The sequence below is a fragment of the Carassius auratus genome, chromosome 2 (assembly GCF_003368295.1).
Source record: "Carassius auratus strain Wakin chromosome 2, ASM336829v1, whole genome shotgun sequence".
NCBI classification, from domain to species: Eukaryota; Metazoa; Chordata; class Actinopteri; order Cypriniformes; family Cyprinidae; genus Carassius; species Carassius auratus.
In genome coordinates, this window is record NC_039244.1 from 10,524,165 (window position 1) to 10,547,129 (window position 22,965).

The 22,965-nt window shown below is 36.9% G+C and overlaps 1 protein-coding gene across 2 annotated transcripts in view; it reads right to left on the bottom strand.

The window, feature by feature from the left end:
• Window positions 1-469: 469 nt before the first annotated feature.
• Window positions 470-22,965, bottom strand: part of LOC113115311 (pre-B-cell leukemia transcription factor 1-like) — a 57,748-nt gene continuing 35,252 nt past the window's right edge. Inside the window, exons 3-9 of one of the 2 annotated variants that reach the window (XM_026282796.1) lie at window positions 12,860-13,104; window positions 12,496-12,686; window positions 11,774-11,909; window positions 11,457-11,616; window positions 7,117-7,226; window positions 5,329-5,418; window positions 471-1,752 (exon numbers count right to left, since the gene is read on the bottom strand). In XM_026282796.1, coding sequence (XP_026138581.1) covers window positions 1,660-1,752; window positions 5,329-5,418; window positions 7,117-7,226; window positions 11,457-11,616; window positions 11,774-11,909; window positions 12,496-12,686; window positions 12,860-13,104 — 1,025 coding nt within the window. In that variant the 3' untranslated portion in view covers window positions 471-1,659. Of the gene's footprint in view, window positions 1,753-5,328; window positions 5,419-7,116; window positions 7,227-11,456; window positions 11,617-11,773; window positions 11,910-12,495; window positions 12,687-12,859; window positions 13,105-22,965 lie in introns of both variants that reach the window. The other variant, XM_026282805.1, reaches the window with a different exon arrangement.

The window sequence follows — 22,965 nt, forward strand, 5'->3', positions numbered from 1 at the left end:
TGTAGTTGTTAGTTAACTATTTTTGTGAGCTCATCTAAAGTGAGGACTATTTATGCCTTGTAAAGCTTTTACAAATGAGATTTAAAGGCTGTTAATATTTATATGTTCTGTATCACTGTGTTGTGTTTGTTTCTATTTTTTGTTTAGAAAATAACTGAGCCTTTAAATGTCCTTTATAAAGGCTTTACAAGGCATAACTAGTCCTCACTTTAGATGAGCTCACATAAATAGTTAACTGACCACTACTAAATGCTTTATAACTACCTGAATTTACTAAATTTCTTGTGATCTTATGAATCGCTGGCAACTCCTAAATAACTGGTTTGTAAATAATGCTATACTTCATTGAGAAATTATAAATTGATCATGAATAAAGTATGAAAATACAATTATTAAACACATCATAGATATGCTTTTAAATCAAGAATAAAGCATTTATATCTGTATTTATAAACTGCTTATTACTGTCTATTAATGCTTTATAAATTATGAATTATCTGTTTACTAATGCTTAATTAATGATTAATAGTGTGCAGTTATTATAAAGTGTTACCGAAATGAAATAAGAAAAAGGGAATATCCTAAAACTAATTCAGCTAATTCAAAACAATAGAGAGCATTAGTGCTTGTTTTTTTAATGATATGGGATAGTAAAGGGCATCTATATTGCTCTTTATGTAAAATTCCTTCACTTAAGGGAGAGAGGGAATAAGGGAGCGTTTGAAAGCGATCTGAAGTGAAAGCAGGGAGGAAATGTCATTATAGACCATAATGACTTGATGCTTCCACCGGAATCAGTTATATTTTCATCGACTCGCAAACAGTGTCCTCAAAAACAAACAGAGTGAGGAAATGACTCCAAATGAAATCTATGACAACAGAGTTGTTTGGACTGCTCTCTACGATAAATGTAAACCTCTTTCTTTATCTAATGGACAGCTTTTGATGGCGTTTATGAGGAAAATATGATAATCAGCTTTGAAATGGTATGAGTGACCTCCAAACATCCTATTTCACGTTTTATACAAAGACGTATAAGAACAAATCTGTTTTACTGGGCCAAATATGTCAAAGGAAATACTTGAATATAGCTGAAATGATACTGGAAGGTCTTTTGAAAAAATATAAAAGGAAAACAATAAACAAACAAAAAAAGAATCAATTTATCACAATGAACGAACAAAAGAGGTGATAATAATTGACCGTACCGATAAGGAGAGCTTCCTCTCACGCACTATATCAAGTGGAAATTTTTTTCATTGTAGAAAACAAGGACTGTTCTTTCATGTATTTTCTTTTTTTTCTTTTCGCTGAGAGGTAGAATGAAGCATTCAAATTGAAACACAACGACTGCTTGTTCCATCATTAACAATTGCCTCATAAGACTGAAACAGTCACAGGTTTGTTAGTCACCCTGCTCCACCTAAAATACACTGTGAAAAATGTACAAACACACATATATATATATTTTTTTTTTTTCCTTTTTTTTTTTTTTTTTTTTTAATTGTTTTCAAAAATCTTGTAAAATATCCCAAAGTTCCACGGTAGTATGGCATGATTGTGTGTGACCGTGTAGGACATTAATCCCAATCTGAGGAGGGCGGATCGCTGGATCAGTCTGAAGACCCCACGCGCTGTGAGGATGGAGGGTGTTGCTGATCAGTTGGAGGTGTCAGAATGGACGCTCCCGGGTCCTTCCGTGGGTGAGGTCACTGAGGAGGGTGTTGGGGCATCTTGCCAGCCGCCGTTCGCCTTTGGTGAGGAAAAAACGAAAGACAAAATTATAAAGTGCACATTTTAAAATCCAAACGCATATCTGAATCCAAAGATGTAGGTGGCTCGCTACAAATCCCGTCGTGAAATCTAAACGAGAGCGACTGTGATGAATTCCCTCACTAAAAACACACTTTTGCAAGAAGGGAGTCACAAAGTGAGGCAGTAAAAAGAAACAGCATTATGCTGCATATTACGAGTCATAGCGAGTCGTTTCCAGAACATGATTTTCAAAAGACAGATGATGGAGGAATCAATTATTGTAAATTATCACATTGGCTAAGGGAATGAAAGTATAATGGGCACCTAAAATGGAGGCCATTTCATGTCCGGGAGACAGGTTGCCTAAAGAGCATTTGGGGCATTAATAGCAATTTCCATGCCATCAGAAAAAGGACTAGAAATGGGCTTTGGCAGCCTCTTATTTTCCCAGCCTGTTATTTTAGATAGAGGCAGTCTGTAATCAAAAAAGAAAGAGCAGAGCGAGGAGAGAAAAAAACTTTTCAAATCTTCAGCTTTGGTGACACTTCATGTCTATTTCAAAGGCGTAATTACAGCGCATGGGCGAGAGGAAAGCTCCCTCACATAAATGCTTTATGTCTCAGGCCGTCATTATCCACAACTGAAAAAAAAGGGAATAACTTATCTGAGTAGAGAAGGAAAATCGTCATGTTATTTAAGATAGTGAATTTGTTGGAAGATTGAGACACTTTCTCTGGCTACATTATCACAGCTGTTCGGGCTGCTGCTTTCTTCTTCTTTTTTTTAATCTATGGTTACAAGTGTTCAGGTGAAATGTTGTTGATTTAATTATTGATACAAACATGAAATCATTTTTTTTTTTTTTTGATTTATTCATAAGAAATGACAGCAAGAATGTCCCTTAAAAATATATAATAATTAAATAATAAGTGAAAATAAGTGAAAGTGACATGACATACAGCCAAGTATGGTGACCCATACTCAGAATTCAGAATTCTGCATTTAAACCATCCAGTGAACACACACACACAGCAGTGAACACACACACACCGTGCACACACACCTGGAGCAGTGGGCAGCCATTTATGCTGCGGTGCCAGGGGAACAGTTGGGGGTTCAGTGCCTTGCTCAAGGGCACCTCAGTCGTGGTAGTGCCAGCCTGAGACTCAAACCCACAAACTCAGGGTCAGGAGTCATACTCTCTAACCACTAGGCCACACTTTGTGAATTAAACAAAATTTTGCCTAAATATATTTCCAGATTTTATTTCATTTGGAATTTTTACATTTAAGATTTATGTGAATGTATTTTTTTTTTTATAAAATGTCTTATCAGAATTAATTGGTTTTAGACATATTTAAATGTCAAGTCTATGTGAATGAAATAAATGATCAGCTAAAATGTTTTTTTTAGATCGTATTTAATTCATAAATAATTACAGATGTGTATTAAAGACGTTTTTAGATTTTTATTTCATTTAATTCGTAATCATTCAAAATCGTTTCAGATTTTACTAAATTCAGACATGTTTACATTCAAAATCAGTGAATAATAGACCATAGATGTTATAGATTTTAATTAAGAAATGTGTGTGAATAAAATACATTTTCAGATAAAATGTCTATTCAGACTTCTTTACATTTAAAATGTAATATTTTTCAGATAATACGTTTTTTTTTTTTTTTTTTTTTTTAATTCATAAATATATTATTCAAATGACCTCAAAGATGTATTTATTTATATCACTGTAAGCTGTCCATGCTCTCCATCAGCCATGGGTGGCTCAGAAGCGCTGGGTCACCTCCACAGGACACATTCGGCTCTGCTTCAGAGCGGCTATTTAAAGAGAGCATGTTACTGTGTTTGTCTTTTTCCCTTTTTTTCCTCCTCACACTTTGCTGGCTCCCTGTCAGTGCTGTTAAGGTGGCAGATGTGTGATATGACCAATGCAGTTGGATTGCTGTCCCAAATCTCTATTCAACCCTCCCTTGAGACTGTCTGATCAATTTCCTCTGTTGGTGACACGGCTTGTCGCTGTGGATTTTACATGCTGGCCTCTGCAGTTTGTGTTCCCATTTTCCCTCTCCCTCTCTCTTAAACCCTCCTCCCCCATTACAAAACTGATGGTGGAGCTGCTCGTCTCCTCTGGTTAACACGATTCTTTTCATGTGCGAAGGACACCATCGCAGGCTTTGAAAGAGTATGGTGGCCAGAATACACCTGCGTCTGGGCTGTGGTAACGGTCACCTTGGTGACTGTTGCTACTTCTAGTGTGCATATTGCTGGCACCGCTAATCAATATGGCAACAAAATAGATAGAGGTGGGTTTAACCACACACACACACACACACACACACGTTTGTTTTTGTGAAAAGTGGGGACATCCCATAGGCGTAATGGTTTTTATACTTTACAAACTGTATATTATATGACCCTACACCAACCCTACACCTTACCCTAACCCTCACAGGAAAATTTGTGCTTTTTTACTTTCTCAAAAAAACTCATTCTGTACGGTTTATAAGTATTTTGAAAAATGGGTCACCCTCTCCTTGGGTCACCCTCTCCTTGTAATACCTGTGTCATACCCATGTCATTATACAAAGTTGTGTCCTGATATGTCACAAAAACAAGAGCACACACACACACACACACACACAGAGAGATATATACACACATGCACACTGTTCCATTTTAAAGTAAGGGTTCAGTGATTTTTTTTTCTAATAGAAAACAATACCTGTATTCATGTATTCAGTAATGATGCATTGAATTGATCTGTAAAGGCTTTTTACATTGTTTAAGATTTCAATTTGAAACACATTTTCCATAACCAAATAAGTAAGTTTTCAACATAGAAAATATTTTTTTGAGCATCAAATCAGCATATTAGAATGATTTCTGAAGGATCGTGTGACACTGAAGACTGGAGTAATAGCTGCTGACAATTCCATCACAGGAATAAATTATATTTTAAAATAAATTGAAATAGAAAACAGTTATTTTAAGTTGTAATAATATTTCATAATATTACCGTTTTACTGTATTTTTTTGTCAAATAAATAAAGCCTTGGTGAGCACCACTTTCAAAAAACATTAAAAAAATCTTACCGACCCCAAACTTTTAAATATCAGGCTAATGGCACTGGTCTTGAGAATCAGATACAATAGCAAAAGACAAACACTGCACCCGAAATTGCATACTTCTCTACTATACAGTAGGCATAAAAACAGTATGTTAGGTGAGTCGCGCGTCTGAATTCATAGTATTCGAAGAAAAACAGTAGGCAAAAAGTACCCAGATGACCTACTTCTTCTGTCCGGATACTGAAGTGCTCATTCTATGGACACTTTACTATCCCATGAGGCCACGGGAGAGGATTTCTGAATGGCAGAGGAGTGACGAAACTGACGCTGGTAGGTCATGTGTCAGTATCAACATGGCGGACATAGTACGTCCAAATTAATTTTATTAACGGTTGTGAAGTAAATTCAAATGTACTACCTACTTAGACATAGGTTTGGACACAGTTGGAAGAACTGAAAGAGTGAAGAGGCTAAGTTTGGACTTACGTTGATGCCCTGTGGACTGTATATCTGACTGGCAGCAAGGCTTTCACTGTATCCGCCTGTCTGACTGATAACATGGCGAAGAGTATCCACCTGCAGACAGAACAACACAGCACAAACAAAAGACTGGCTTTAGACAATACAGATACAAAACAAAGATGTTTCTGCTATGAAAAGGTCACCCAGATATCAAAAGAATATTGGCAACCAAAAAGGTCATAAAATGTTGAATGAAATGCACTGCAGGTATCAAACAATGGATACAATCTGTTTCTGAATTGACATGAAAAAGGAAAAAGACAGTGATTAGAGTTTAATTATGGGGTAAATTTAGATAATTAAATGTAAAAAAAATAAAATAAATAATAATAAATAAATAAATAAATAATAATAATAAATATAATAAAAATAATTTAAAATCATTTATAATAAAGCATAATTATTATAATAACTAGCAGTGTATATATATATATATATATATATATATATATATATATATATATATATATATATATATATATACACTGCTAGTTATTATACTAATAAATAATATATATATATATATATATATATATATATATATATATATATATATATATATATACATATTATATAAGCTGTATATATTTTACTTAGCACTATCAAACCATAGTACATAATTTATATATATATATATATATATATATATATATATATATATATATATATATATATATACACATATACACACAGTATAAATATTTTCTAATATATACATTTTATCAATTAGTAATTAAATAATTACATTTATATATATGTAAATGCACACATATATAATGTGTATTTGTAAATGTTAACATATGAAAACCAAAAAAATTATATGAGATTATATATATTTTATAATATATTTTCTATATTTTACTCAGCACTATCAAAGCACACACACACACAAAAACACGTAATATCTCACTCGTGTAATTCTTGCACCACATAAACTAATTTCAGAAGATTCCGCTGGTATTCCCGCACTGAATATTCATGAAGCACCTTGAGCCTTTAGAAGAGTAACTTTGTTGTGGGAGGAAAACATTAGAAACGTCAAAAGGGGACAAACCGAAGCACCCTGTGTTTGGATGCTAGTGTACTGGGCAAGGACAGGCAGCTACGGTGGCGGATGTGACAGCATGACAGATAGGCAAACCCGCTGACAAGAGCTGTATTGTTTCCAAGACTGTCTCTGATGGTCTATTCATTTGGAAGTTGACAATGGCCACGGAGCAGTGTACAACTGCTGGAGGCAAACTGTAACCCCAGCCCGTCCTCAAGGTCAGGAGGCCCGTCAAGTCAGCCGCAGCTGAACAGAAACGTACACACGCCAGACAATATGATGAGCAGGGTGGCGCTGAGAGATGAACTTTGTTGTGACAAGGATATATAACAAGATGATGACTATTTGATCAGTTATGACATAGACATGCCATTCAGTATTAATGGTGAAAGCTCCCTTGAAAATATGGGCAAACACAAGAACAAAATATTATGAATATTTTTTTTCAGAATAGCATGTGCTTGCTTGCAAATGGAGTTCAAAGCTCAGTTAACAAAAGTACCCCATAAAAAGGCAGCAGCACAATTCTAAGAGTCCTTTCTTAGAACTTTTATAAATATAAAAAAAGAATTTGAGCACTAATGGATTCCAAGAGGTGATTTTGAAAGAGAGGTAATCAGGACCACCGTTATGACAGAACAATGTGTGATTGACTGAATTAAATTAGTTCTGGTCATCTGCCCTCTCTTAGTGGTACTCCCTACCTGTGACTGAATGTTGGCCCCGACTTGGGCCCCCTGGTACGAGTCCCCATTCAGAGACTGCACACTCATGAACAAGTCCCCAGAGTTCATGTTAAAAGAGCCAGCAGAACCTAAGAGGAAGAGAGGCCAAGAGAGACAGAGAGACAGAGAAAGAAAGGGATAGATAAAGAAAAGAAACTGTCATGCAACAGTAAGACTGAAGTAAGGGGAGTTAGTAAACGTAACTATAAGTGTGTAAGGGAAACAGGTCAATTTAGCTCAAAGGGAATCATTTAAGATTTTAAAATGAATTTGAACAGAATCACTGTTTCACGGCTGTTCACGGAGACGCGCCTGCGGTTCAGTGAACGAGCCGTTTAACATAAAATCTGCGCTGGATACTAATATCCAAACTATAGTGAAAACACTATCAATTAGCACAGTAACAAGATCGGCAGTTTAAGACATTAACTTGTAAGCACAAAACACAAGATACTTCTCTTTTCAATATGAATAAGGCTTTATTAGATAAATCTAAGACATATAAACTAATCTAACACATAAACACACGCACACACACATTCACACAAATTGCAGGAAGGTCGAAAGTTAGGGAAAGATGAGTTTAAGAGAATGGAAATATGGAATCCCAAGTTAACAGCAATACGTTAAATTGCATAAACATGAACAACCATCAATCACGTAATTAGCGCTCGCATTGAGTTCCTCAATGAGGTTAAAATTATATTAGATACACCAGTAAAGGTCACAGTCTGGAGGTAAAGTTACTTGCATCTCCTGTGAAGAAGGAGCCTCGGTGAAAGGGCTATCCCGAGGTCGTTGATTGGTTGGAAGTTCAGTCTCTGAAGTGACGTCTTGGGAAGCCCGTGGTTGTTGGGCGTTGGCTGAAAGTGCAGAGTCGTGTTCGCTGGTTGAAGTTGAATGGACGTTACAAAACTTAACTCAGAACACGAAACTCTCAAACGGAAAAGAAAAGAAATAAAGTTTGACGAGACTAGGTTGTGTTCCTTCTCATAGTAGCAGCAGTAGGCAGGCACGCTGGAACCGCGCTCAAAGAACAATGACGACTAACCGCATGGCTAGATGCTTATAGCTAAAGCTAGGTAGCAAAGCTACAAGCTAAAAGCTAAGAGCAGGCATGACTGATAGCAGCAGCTAGACTAGAACTAAAAGCCGACATGGCTAATAGCAGCAGGCAGACTAAAAGCAAGGCATGACTAAAAGCAAGGCATGACTAAAAGCAAGGCATGACTAAAAAGCAAAATTTCATGGGGTCCAAAGTATTTAAAACTTCCTTGTTGGCCACCCCTCAAATGTTGCCTTGACCAATCAGATATGTTCTTTGGGTGGGTATCATAAATCATTTGTTTATCTTACCAAGCATGTGGTTCTTGCCTCACAGGGTCTAATTTTGGACATGATTCCTATAACATGATTATGATATATTTTACAAATAAATGATTGTCAGGACAATATCAAGCAAGAAAATGCGATTATTTGAATACTAGACATGACTAGGTATCCTATAGTTATCAAAAGACATACACAATAAGTGATTATACATGATAGTCAAATGTGTGGGTTACACGTAAATGAATATGGAGTTAAGCAATGGAATGATTCATTCATAAGTCTTTTTTGAGTTCATTCTGGTCCATATATAATGTATAAAAAGGGTTTCTTTGCCATTCTCTGGCAAAGGACTTTTCTGTGAAGACAAAGGTTTAAAGCCCTTCCCCCTTAGGAATTTCAGTCTGGTTTCACTGGCTGGGGGGGGAAGTCAATGCAAGTATTTAACTTGATCTCCTGGGTTTACATGTGATGTCCAGCGTTGCATTCCAATCACGAACAATACATTTGACAATCTCTTCTTCGAATTAAAATTGTCAATAATTGTTCTATTGGTGTTAATGTTGAAAGCTGTTGTGTGAACAAGTTGGTTGGTTGGTTATCTTGCTTGGTTCCTGTGGCACTAGAACTGATTTATGACTTCCTTGAGGAATTCAGCTCATGTTTCAATGCACACAGCTCTGATAGACTCTTTGATTTGTCTGATTTGACTCATTTCTGCTACAAGTGTTTAAAACAACACAAACTCGGTACCAAATTCCTAAATCCAAGGTTATAACAAGTAGAGAGATGTGCCATTATAAATATTATAATTAATTCAATCTTTGATTTCCTAATCTTTCGTTTGTTGTATTTTTATGTCTCTTGGGGGACTAAGCTATTAGCTTAGCAACAAGCCAATGCCAAACTACTGGATTCAATTTAAGACTGGGCAAAATGTCAATACACATTCATCACAATATTTTTTTCAATATCATTTGATATCAGTATTTATCACAATATTCATTTCAAACCATTAATGGGGAAGGAAATGCATTCCACATATCTATCAGACCTTGAGAATGAATGTAAAAATAATTTGTTTGTTTACAAGTAAACATGACTTTTAACTTGGGGCCCTATGAGATCAGTTTCAATTTTTCATAAAACTTCAACCGAAATCAACCGCAAATATAACAGTTTACAACAAAACGCTGCATTTTAATTGCATTTATTTTGTCAAATAAAGTGTTGCACAACCAACCTTGTATAAAATAAAGCATGGATGAAAAAAATATCTTAGTTGTATGATAAGATTATTATTCTTATTTTTGAAGAAGTACAATTTACTGAATGTAGGTTACTGTAGCAATACATTACTGTCATAGTTTATTCAATTTAAACCAAACTTTTATTTTGGCAGGTTGTTGGGAAGACCTTTTTTTATTTGACACATACCTGAACATCTAGATATAGGCTCAATATCAGAAATTACTCATAAGTTTATTATCTATACGGTGTTTTTTTTTTTTTTTCTTTACTAAATATTGGTTATGATTTATTGCACAGACCTAAACCAGTTGCCCATTCTAGTCTCCAGTATACTTCACATTATAAGCACTACACTTTTTTATTTTATATAATAGACAGCATAATAAATCAGCCTTTTTTCAAGTTCCGTTCCAGTTAGGATGCTGTCTAAAAGCTGACAGAAAGGTTGTTCACTAGGTTTAAGAACAGCCCTGCTGAACCTGCTGATCTTTAGATGGTTGGGCAGTGCCCAAATCCCTCTAAAACCATCAAAACAGACTTGCCTGACATCTTGGCAAAGCTGGGTAACTAGCTAACCACCTTAGGAAAATTTAAGCTGTTGTGTTTTAGTAGGGAAACGAAGTAATTCTACTGTAGTTAAATGCCACACATATACATTTGTCTTCAGATGCAGAAGCATTTTCTGTTGTTTGGCAAATTGTTGTGGGTGAAACCAGTCATTTTAACAGAAATTCATGCATTCTTGAATTTTCTATGTGGACCAAAAATTTCCCCCAGCAGATTTCACATCGGTTCAAGTTGGTCACACAGAAAGCTGCTTGGTTTAGAAGTGACTTTTGTGTGAGGTCTGCCTTATTTATTGCTACACTACCTACAATAAACCTATTTGGCTGGCAAACTTGCACCGAAATTTCGCTAATGTGACCGCATCTTTTGCTAAGCACAAAAAAACAAATCTAAAATAGCTAGTGTTTCAAGAACAACAATGGGCGAAGAAGGACCAAGATAGTCTTTCATTAATTTTACAGTTACATCTAAGATGGACAGTACAGTTACACTGCCACAGCCAAGTCATTCAGGACGTGCTAATTGAGTCACAGAAGGAATCAAAGAATACTATTTGTCATTTAATGGAGGAGAACTCCCAAGATGTTTAAGAGAGAGCAGGGCTTAACCTAATTTCCGCTTTAAAAGCCGCAGAGCACTAATTGAATATACATGGACCTCTAATCCCTTCAAGGCTATATGACAAAAGGCTTGACCATCTCGTCATAATGACATCCAGGAGGTCAACCAGACAACAGCTCCCGAGCCGGCTAATGGTTTATGTGCATTCACACCAGATAAAGCAAATACAGTTTTAGCCAAACAACTGTTAAGTCAGACTAGCAATCCTGTAGAAAAGCAGAACATTTTGCAAGTAAAAGGTGAATTATTGGTAGTGGAAGGTCTTATATAAGCGATGCTGCTGGCAAAGCTGCTCATGTAGATAAAGAAGACGCAGATTTGGATCTCATAAAGAGAGGTATTATGGGAATTCTACGGTAAATGGAGGAAATTAAAAGCAGGCAATAGTCGAATATTCCAAACATTACCATGGTGAAGTGCTTATTTGCCGCTTGATGGCATTAAATTAGCAGTTTCCGCACCACTAGCAGGGCTATATTCTAAAACTCACCGAAGACCAATGAAAAACGAGCACATCTTTTGTTTGTTTGTCGATTTATCGCAATACTCACCGGCTGAATTTGGTGTGGAAGGCGAGTTGGCTTGGCTGCCGTGGGTGGAGACACTGGTTGCGTTAGCGGCGGTTTTGGCGGCGTACATGTTGGCTTCTTCTTGGAATTTTCCAATATTTTTCTTGTATCTGATCCTCTTGTTTCCAAACCAGTTGGATACCTGAGGAGACAAGACTGAACGATTAAACCCGAAAGAACATAAATTCATTTCAACCTTAATGTTACTTGAGATCTCTTTAGTTTCTTTGTACTACAGATTTCTAAGCATTCGTATGTATTCCGCATCTCTGTATGGGGTGAAGGTCGGTGTGTCTCACCTGTGAGACTGTGATGGAGCATTTCTTTGCAAGCTCCTCCTTGGCCTCTTCGCTGGGGTATGGGTTGCTGAGGTGGGAGTAGAAGTATTCGTTCAGGATCTCTGTGGCCTGCTTATTGAAGTTTCTTCTTTTTCGTCTAATGGAAAATGGCAGAACAGAAAGAAAGAAAGAAAGAAAGAAAGAGAGAAAGCAAGAATGAGAAAGAGAGAGTGAGAAAGGGGAAAAAGCAAAGCCAGTTTGATTCAGAAGCTACAATGTATAGAAAGTCCTTCACATTTGAACCTGCTGTGTAAATACAGTGGCTCCAAAGAGTGTTTGGACATTTCATTCACACTTAAAAATGTATGAACATAGTTGAATTCCATTAAATATAAATATAAAAACAAGCACACTTTTTACTGTGTATTTACTTCTACAATGTATAGATCAAAGTTTTACTGTGCTTTTGATCAAATAAATGAAGTCTTTCTTCGCATAGAAACGAGTTCTTTAAAAAAAAAAACAGAAAAACTTCAGACCACAGACTTTTGAACCGTAGTGTATATATTTGGACACTTTACTTGAAAATAAAACATGTCAAACGTCCACTAAAAATTACAAAATTGTGGTGCATTTTAGGGCTCTGATATTTTAACACTTTGTCTTTTTACTCCATGTTTGCAATGAAAATAGATAACATATATTAGATGTAGTATTAGAGACACAGACACACGTATACAGACCTTGCATCTAGGAAGCGGGAGCGCAGGATCATTACCGCTTCACAGGTGCTCTGTTTGAGCTGCATCTGGATGGAGCTGAACTTGCGATGGATGATGCCCACCATGCGCTCGATCTCTTTGGGGGAGATAGGTCGAGTGCGAGACTGCTCCCTCAGCAGGTTCATCACATGGGTGGTGAACTCATTACACGCCTGAACATGCACAGAGGGGCAGCACACGAATCAATCTCTGTGCATGTAGACATAACTACAGGAGCTGCTCAAATATCCTAACCTGAGGACTTTTTTTGGTGTGCTTGGTGTTGCAGAGCACCTGCGTTTATACAAAGGTCTGATCTCCAGAAGTCCAGACTCTATTCTCTCACCTGCTCATACTTCTCCAGTTCTGTATGGTAGATCTGACGGATCTGGGACAGCTTGGCCCGGTAGTCTGAGTGTTCGGCCGAGTTATCGGACCCGCCGCCCCCTGCCGCGGCAGCTGCAGCGGCGGCTGCAGCCGACCCGCCTCCTTTCTCAGGTCCGGACACGCCCTCGGCTAGCAGCATGTTGTCCAATCGCATGAGCTGAGCATCTGGTGGCTCCTCCTCCTGAGCTCCACGAATACTGAGAACTGAAAGGAAGAGAGAATAAACACTTTGAACATTTTGAAGGTTCAACTGCTAAAACAGCCTTCAGTCATCAAAGCCACTGGAAATCCTGAAAGTTTTCAGAAATATCATGTTGTCTTGGGCTAAGCAGTAGACAGTAAGTGGTCATTTCTGATTAACTGCATACTTGGAATAATATATCTAATATTAGTTAAGCTAAGAATTGCAATGTCTCAATATGACACTTAAAAATTAGAAGCACACACACACACACACACACACACACACATATATATATATATATAATTTATCATTTGAGTGACCTCCATAATGGTCAAGTTAATGTCTGTAATAAAATCAAAATAATAGCATCATATTGTCTCTTTATGAGACATTATAGAGCTTGAGGATTAATATATGGCCTTCATTTTAATTCCTCTCTTCTTTGTGACAAAAATGAGGAACTATACACTGATCTTGGCAGGGTATGAGATAATAAAACCATAATTTCATTGATTTGCACAATAATTTAGAATAAATTATGATATGTCATTTTTGGTTCTTGGTCTTATGAAGAGTAAAAGCGTCAAATTATTATTTAAAGCATTAAACTAAATATGTAATAATTACTTAGATTCAGTAAATGTAGATAGAGAAAAGGCTTTTATTTTATTTGTCTGTCCACTATCCACTGATTATTTTCATAGCTGTTCAACTGTCAGGATCTCTGGAAAACTTTGAAAAAAATGTCCAACTTAAGTTAATATATAGAATAAGTTAATATACCATGGAACTTTGCTCTTTGATTTTAAGACATGTATCTCTGTTTATATTGGTTGTGTGTTACAGTGTTGCTCAGTTTTGTGCCTGAACCTTACTGAAATGTTTCACTCCACTGCTGCTCTGATATACACGTACTGTTCAAATTATTCTGAAGAAGACCCTGTTCACCTGATTTCAATTAAAATATGGTCAAACGATTCAGTAAAATGTGTTAAACAGAGCTGAGAGTATACCACTCTCTTATCGGTGGCAGAAACTATCATCAAATTAGCAGGAAACAAACAAGCAAAGTGTGGAGGATATTTAAGATTCTTTGTGGGAATTGTTATTATTACACTATGAAAGAAAATAAAATTATATAAGGACTCCTAATGGAGTTTTGGCTGTTTGTGGAGTGCTATTAGAACTTCAGAAACTGTTCTTTCTTTGTGTGCCACTAGATGTCTCTCCTTCTGTTCTGTTCACTAAAGGCAGACTGAAGACAGAAAGCACCTGCAGCAGTAACAAAGAACACACAAATCCAGATTTACCAAGAATTTGGCAAACAAGCAGCCATTCATTTCTGTAGAAGGTCTACAGCAATAACAGAAGAAGAAGAAAATGTTAATGCAAATAAAACCGATATGCACTGTATAGTTTATGGCAAAGATCTGTTTTGGTTACAGTTACAGTGGATGTCAAGTGGTGACCAAACATAACAATATTGCTTATATAATATAAAGTTTATATTATAAACCTTCAATAAAAATGAAAATGCATTACAAAAGTTTGGGTTCAGTAAAGATGTTATTTTAAAGAAATTAATATCTGTAATTAGCAAAGATGCATTCAATTGTTCAAAGCTGACAGTAAAGATATGTTTAATGTTTCCAAATATTTATAATCTAAATAAATGCTGTTCTTAAAAAAAAAAAAAAAATAATAAATTGCAATGATATTTCACAATATTACTGTCTTTACTGTATTGATCACATAAATGTCCCCTTGGAGAGCTGCCGATATAAATGTAACACATATGGCTTATACAGTATGTAAACCTGCAAAAACATCCCACGCTTGATGCCGCTGCTGCAGTAGTGGCAATGCAAATGTTCATGTGACATCATTCTGAAGATGACAGCAAATGATGAGGCAACCAGTGTGCTGCAATATGTTTCCACAACCCGAACGCAATCAGCCAGGCCTCTTCCAATCAGCCCACTCCCACTGCAAATGTCAGGGGCTGTCAGACGGCTCCAGAGGTCAAGAGTTCAGTGCACGGGATGAGTGACACCGGCGAGGTCACATTTCTCTAGAGACTCCTAGTAGTACAGTGAACATCCTGCTTCTTTGGTGCATGTGCACACAAAGTGATTCTTTTCATAGCACCGTCATCGCTTCAACTCTGTGACGGTAACTTCAAGACGTTTTCAAAAGATATTGCTTTGTTTTTCAAAAAAAAAAAAACAACCTGACTGTCCGATTTCAGGCTCGTCTCAACTGTCTGCCCACCCAACTATTAGACAATGAATAAAAAAACACGAGTGTATATCAATAGCTAAACAAAAGGGAAAAAGATCAAGTCTCTTATGCCTTTATAATAGAAAGAGACAGGAAGAGTAAAACGTGACTGGTGCACAGCATCAACTAAAGAAACCCAGGCCCAGAAGCGCGCAACATTCATCTGGAGAGGAAATCTAATGAGGCAAATAATGATTTATTCATTTCAACCATATCCTCCAGTGCACAATTAAATGCATGAAATATATTAAATAAATACAATGGATGCGGGTAATCATACAATTCACTTTGCTGTTGTTTAATTACCCCAAACCGACGCAATGCACTTTATTTATTTTGACTCTGTAATGGCATGGCAATCGATTAGGCCATAATGCTGCCGGCCCTGCGTGTGTGTGTGTGTGAGTGTGTGAGTGGTCTGTGCCCATTGCGCTGCTGATGTGAACTGAGCTGAACTCAACCACCCGCAGACAAAGATTAACAGTTTTTCTGTGGAGCAGGTCATTATCTCTTTCTGTCTTCCGTTGGTTTCTTCCTTCTATCTCAGTCTGTAGGAGAAGAGGGGGTAAGACACGCACCTTCAAAACAATGCCTTTTCACAGATATAGTAATATTTTAGTTTAACATAATGCATCAATTATGCATGGAAAAATGGATAAACAACAATATGCCCCAAATCTAAATGTCAGTATATATATATATATATATATATATATATATATATATATATATATATATATATATATATATATATATATATATATATATATATATATATATACTGATGAAATTTAAGCTTAAGGTCAAGAAAAAACTTTAATAAACATGCTACCCCATGTTTCCCTATCTTTCTCTTTTTTTCCTCTCTTTCTGTCAGTTAGTTAGTTTATTATTATTATTACTATTATCTTATTGTTATTTATTTTTTGGCGTGTGCTATTTGGCATCAAGAGCTGCAGTGTTTTTTTTGAAGTCTCTAATGGACCATTTCACTTTTGGAGGCTATTCTGATGTGACTTCTCCTAAGACGAGTCTTAATTTCACCCTCCCAGCAGTCGCTTTCCTGAGCGTTTCCCTTTTCACAGCTGATTTGCCCATCTAGAACCCACGCACCTGATAGCAAGACCTAATTTCACTCTCTTCTCTTGTATAACAAGGCCATGCGGCTCTGGAATTCCCTGTGATAATCTCCAGAAAAACTCACATCTTACTCATGTTTGTTCAATTGTAATCTTTTTAAATTGTATGCTCAATCACAAGGTTGCAGAGCCTTGTAATCCTCCTTTGGAACAATAAAAAAGTCTTTAGGAGAAACGAGGCGCTAGCCCAGTCAGGGGCTTCGAGCTAGGTTTAGTCAGGGGGTTTATCTTTTCAGCGTCTAAACCAATGGTATCAACTTCAGGGAATTAAGTTGGGAGTCAAAGAGTGGAATGGATTACTGTTGAGACAGGAGGATTTGGCCTGATTTTTATATCAGAAAGACAGACATATGGCACACAGCAGACTCATGGCTCTTTAGTTCTCTGCAAAATCTCCTTGGAGTAGAACATGTGAATTATTTTTCAGCAATGTTCAGCATTGCTCAAAGTCGTGGTACCTTTAAAAAAAAACACATTTAAATAAGCAATATGGTATGTTTCTATTCTACATATTTGCCAAATGCTGTACTTACTTACGCTAAACTGATCAGAAATAACCCTTTTTATGAGGGCAGTTCTCATTTGTTGTGGTCTGGCAAAAAATGTATTTACGTACTTTCTTACTTACACACACAAACACACACAAAATTAACCAGTCTGCACGTTTAAAATCTGTTGTTTTTGCGCCTTTGCTAAGTATCAATTCCTTTCAAAAAAAAAAGAAAAAGAAAATGACCCAGATTTTTGAATGGTAGTGTAAATTCATTCTTGTACTAAGCCAACTCATTTACCTACTTCTATTAGTCAATGAGGCAAAGTTTATTAGTTTCTAAACAAGAATTACTGTGATGTGGCTAGCATGAAAATATAAAGCCAGAGATGAAGTAATTGTCCTTCTCTGGCATGTTTTCATTAAATGGTGACAGGAGACAAATCCCACCTCTCTCTGTACTCATCTATAATTGATCTGTGATTGGAGGAGGCCCTATCAATAGCATTACATTGTGTTAATAGCACCGGAATGAATGCACACACACATACGCATACATAAGATACTCTATAATATACGGATGACAGAGGAACCTTCTCCCACTACGGTATTACTGTGAAAGCCTCTTAGAAACCACTTCATTTTGTTATTTGGCGTTAACACTAACACAACCACGATCCTATAATAACTAGACAGAGAGACACAAACACAAAGCCAGCCAGTCAAAAAAAAAAAAAATGCTAGTAAAAGCATAAAATGCTGTATTTTCATACAATGATACTGCCCAGCCCCCTCCCAGGCCTCAACTCCCTGTGAGCGTCTTAAATGAAAGCATGTTTAATTAATGATGTTGAAGCATTCTGTCACAATTAGGAAGATGTATGGTCAAACAAGGCGCTTGTGATGGCCCTGACAAGGATGATGAAAGTTTGCCTTGCTGGATTGGCACTGGCAGCCAGCGCTGGGCCCTGGAGCCTCTCCAGATGCAGTCAATACGGTAACCTGAGAGCTGAGATCTACAAGCAGACTCGTGCCGTCAGCCAACAAGCATCTAATGCACCTCACTACATCACACACTTTACTGCTGCTTCACACACGCCTGGAGAGAATATAAAGTAAAAACTATAGAGGGTTGGATCAGGGTAGATTTTTCTTGCATTTGAAAAGACCATTTACATTCAATTTTAGGTCAGTTTTATGATGTATCCAGACAAATAAAGTATCACTGTAACCTTAATTTTTGCCTAAATGTCTTAATTACTAACAGGGATACACTGATGTAGATACAGTATTATTGGCTAAAAGTGATAGTCAATAATATTTGTAATGTTTATTTAAATAAAGGAAAGAAAATGCATTACTTTAAAATAACTATTTTATTTTAATTTATGTTCTAAATGTATGCATTTAGCTGACGCCTTTATCCAAAGTGACTTAAAGTGCGTTCAGGCTAGGGCTGCACGATGTGTCGTTTAAGCATCGATATCGCGATGTACGAATCCATAATAGTCACATCGCAGGATGTGCGATGTAGGCTGTCGTAGTTGATCCGTTATTCATTAACTGTACGGGCCAGCTGCTCCCCGGCCCTTGAGAGAGAGCGCGCGCGAGAGAGACAGAGAGAGAGTACATTAGAAGTACCATCAATGTTTATAGAAATGTATATGGATTTATTTTGCATGTATTTTTTTTTCCTCTTATGAATATATATATGTATTTTTGTTTTGTTTGTTTCTATTCTGATATGTACAATGCTTTGGCAATATGTACCTTTGTATGTCATGCCAATAAAGCAATATGAATTAAATTGAGAGAGAGAGAGAGAGACCGATTTTCAAACAACACGAGCTCTGTCTTGCTCTCTCTCCCTCGTGCATATTAATCGATTGACACGATGGTGTCGATGTTTAAATCATTTAAAATGAGAATGTAAGTGTGCTCACCCCATTTGTTTGTAAGAAAAAATATCGCAATATATATCGCAGAAAAATAAAATATCGCAATGTCATTTTTTCCCAATATCGTGCAGCCCTAATTCAGGCTATCAGTTTTTATATAACGTGTTCCCTGGGAATCGAACCCACAACCTTGCACTGCTAACACAATTTACAGTTGATTTTGTATTTTGGAAAATAAGAAAAAAAATATGATGCATAATTTTAAAGTCGGCATGAAACGGAAGTTGAGATTGTCATTATTTTCGTTAAACGGCTTCTGAAATTAGAAAAATTTTTAGGGCGGGGCTTGGTTTCGTCCATCGGGGAATTGATTGGATCGTTTTGAGGTTGGGCGTTGCAAACAAAATAGAGGCAGATTTGAATGCTAGTTTACATTCACCTATAGCCGCACCCTCATCGGCTCTGGCCGCACCCTTTCGCCATGACACGTGACCGAAAGAGAATAGAGGGGGATGGTAGGGTAATGTATTTGATTAAAGATTATAAGGGTACATGAATTTTAAAAAAAATAATGAAGTGCACAGATAAATCATTTATAATAAACACTACAATATTACATATAAAATGAAGATTTGTCAAATTTGATTTCATGCCGACTTTAATATTATATGAGGCTGCATAGCAAAGAGCATTAAAGCTTTGTAAATCTCTGGAGTCATCTATTCAGCTTTTCTCTATATCTGAATGACTTTCTCTTTTCTGTGTCATGGTGGGCCTGTCACCAACCCGTCCACGAGATCAAAAGAGGGACAGCGACATGCTAATATAACATTGCCGTCATTCATTACACAGCCTGAACACAGCGAGAGAGACAGAGCGAGAGAAAGAGACTATCTATGGTACAGGCAGCATAATAATAACATCCAGAGTTATTCAGCGCAGCTCTGTGTTCTTCACTCTCTGTCTGTGCTGTAGGGACTCTGAATAGGCTTCGCTGATCTATTTTGTTCTGTGTTACTGTCACATGCTGAAAACCTCATCCCACTACACAAATAAAGCATGTCTCGTTAGTCCTGTAAGAAACATTCACTCATGTTTGGTTTACATTTAAATTTTGCTTTTACATTTATGCATTTAGCAGAATTATGACAGGATTTTTATTCATTTACCTCAGTTCAGCGTTTATTTGGAAAAACTCAAAACTGTGCAGTCTTTTAGGGGGACTCTCCTAAATAATGAAAGAGAGGCTCAAGGAATCAGAGGGTGACAGAATGAATGCTGAAGATGCTGAGGAGGGGGGGGGGGGGTACGGAAATGGAATGGTAAAGTACGGAGTCAATTAAAAAAATGAACTGGGGTACCCTGCAGTGATGACAGCTGGTGGGAGTCGAGATGACAGGCGTTACATTACGCAGCTTTTGGTGCCGTTGTTGCCTTTTGGTGTTGTTTCCTCTATGGCCCCCCTTCCCCCTCCCCATGGACATTGGTCAGTGAGATGGGTTGGGAGGAGAGTGGAGAGCTGGGACGCCACTGGCCCCCAAGCTACAGCTAATAACTGTGATTAGCATTAGCAAGCCTCCACCAAGCAGTCTGGTGCACACAACAAGACAATTCAGAGCTACGCACTTCTACTTAAAGACCCTCATTAAAAGAATTTCTTATTCAAAACAGGCGACGCAAAGTGTCCTCGGGCTATCAAAGTCTTGTCTTTTAAGGTGCCTTGGAAACATACCTCGGTAGATCTGATCGGACTTCAGCTTGGCGCATTAAGCTAGCCGAGTTTTTCTAGCCTTTGGGCTAAATTAGATATCTTTCGCTTGGGTATGTTTCCAGGACAGATTCACAGAGACAGGAATACATGAGAAAGCCTCATTTAGTTCATGGTGTTTGACACATAAACCATAAAACAACATCTGAACTATGGGCACTGTCATACACCCGGCACAATGCGACTGCGTTGTTTAAATAACAAATGCATTTGTGCACATTTGTTTGCCCATGGGCATGCTGGTCTAAAAAGAGGTGTGTTCAGGCGCATTGTTGGCACGTTGCTATTTTAAGGAACTGAAAATATACTGTGCCATAGACCAACTCAAACATGGTCTAAAGTCTGGTGCAATATTTTTTCTTTGTTATTTAAAAAGTATATTAGTAATATGCGCCTAAAGTACAATTAGCTTATTACACACACAGGTATGCACAGCAGCACACAAACATTTTTAAAAATTAAAAATTACATTCTGAAATGTAAATAGCGAAACTGTCATGGCATGAGCCCAACTTGCCTTTAAAGGGGATGGGAGATGAGACTCTGATTGGTTTATTGCATGTTACGCCCAAAAAACACCCATTACTCATTAGAAGAATAGGGATTTAGGCCATGCGCCCAGGCGCGCCGACTGTTTTCCGGTCGTTAAACTAGCAAAAGTGGATTCGGACATGCCCTGAGTGTACCTGCACCATGCACTTTAGACCATGAGCTTAGATCTTTAAAAAAAGGCCCTATAAGTTCACAGCTTTTGACTGTTTGTCAAGAAAACTTCCCTTTGACACTCTGTATTGGCTTCTAACGGATATGTGTCAAATTTCTAGGGTTGCTATATAATGTCTGTCTCTTAAAGAGCTGGAGATGGGAAATGAGCCCTTTGAAAGACAGCGACAGTGATCAAAGTCAGAATTAATTATGTACGCTTGACTCTCTCCCCCTCCTCCTCTCCCAGTGAATTTTTTGCTAATCTAATCGAGCCGGAGCAGAATGGTTTCCTCTCTGTCATCCCTTGCATTCGTGTGGTGCCTGTTTACTAAAGGGAGAGGTGCGTATGACTCTGCTCCTTAGGGAATCCGCCATCTCCCTGTATATTGCTTCATTTATGAGCATTGCATGTTAGAGAGGGATTTCTCTGCAACAATCAACCGGCAAGGAAATCAAGTCATCTTTCTCCTCGAATAAATACCTGCAGAGTTATACCTGAAGGCTGACACATACAAAGCAGTGAAGACAGCTTTGCAGGGATTGTGCACCCAAAAATGAAAGTCATTTACTCAGCCTTACTGTATCTTGTTCTATACCAGTATGACTTGTTTTATTTAGAATACAAAAGCAGATGTTTTTTTTTTTTTTTTTTTTTTACCTTATTATGAAAGTGGATGGGGACCATGTGGCTGTGACGCTCCAAAATAAAATAAAAAATGCACCATAAATGCATTATAAAAGCAGTTCATAATCCCATCTCCAGCTCTTTTTCACTGAACACTGAAAAAAAAAAAAACTGGTGACTTTAATTGCTCTAAAACTGAAAATAACTTTGTACTGAAGGACTTTTTTGAGTGTAACCCATCATTTTATGGGAGTGGGGGGAATTGGTTCTTTAGAATTTAGAATTTAAAATTTATTTTTTAAAAGTTACTTTCATTATTATTCTTAAATAAAAAATATTAAGCAACATAGAAAATAATCCTTAATAATGCTAGTGTACCAGTAAAATATAATATATACAATAGTGTAATAGTATTTAAAATATTAATAAAAAAATTCATTTCAAATCTATCTTTTCACTTCATTTTCAAAAATTAAGTCATCAAGCTTTTATTGTGGCGGTTTGCTGGAAAATAATTATATTTAAATGTACATAGCACTGCACTTCACAATGAAACCCACAGTGCATATATTTTTTTATTAAATTGCTGACTTTAAAATTTGCTAATCACACTAAGATATATTGTGATATTTATGATATATTGTTCAGTTCTAAAAAAATTCACTTTGCCTTTAAAATCTAGCATGACAGCCATGGTCACCATTCAGTTTCATAGTACTAAAGATAGCAGTGGACATTCTTCAAAACGTCTCCTTTAGAATTTCATAGAAGAAGAAAAGCCATACAGTTTCTAAAAACATAAGTGAATAAATATTGACATAAATATATTAATAATATATATATATATATTTAAAAATAATGAGGTAGCAGGACTGAGTGTGGTCGTACTTTGTTGTTCATCTGTGCAGGTGGTGTTGAGAGCAGAGGTGAGCGTGTGAGAGCAGTAACCTCGCTCTGTTGTGGGTCTCTATACGAG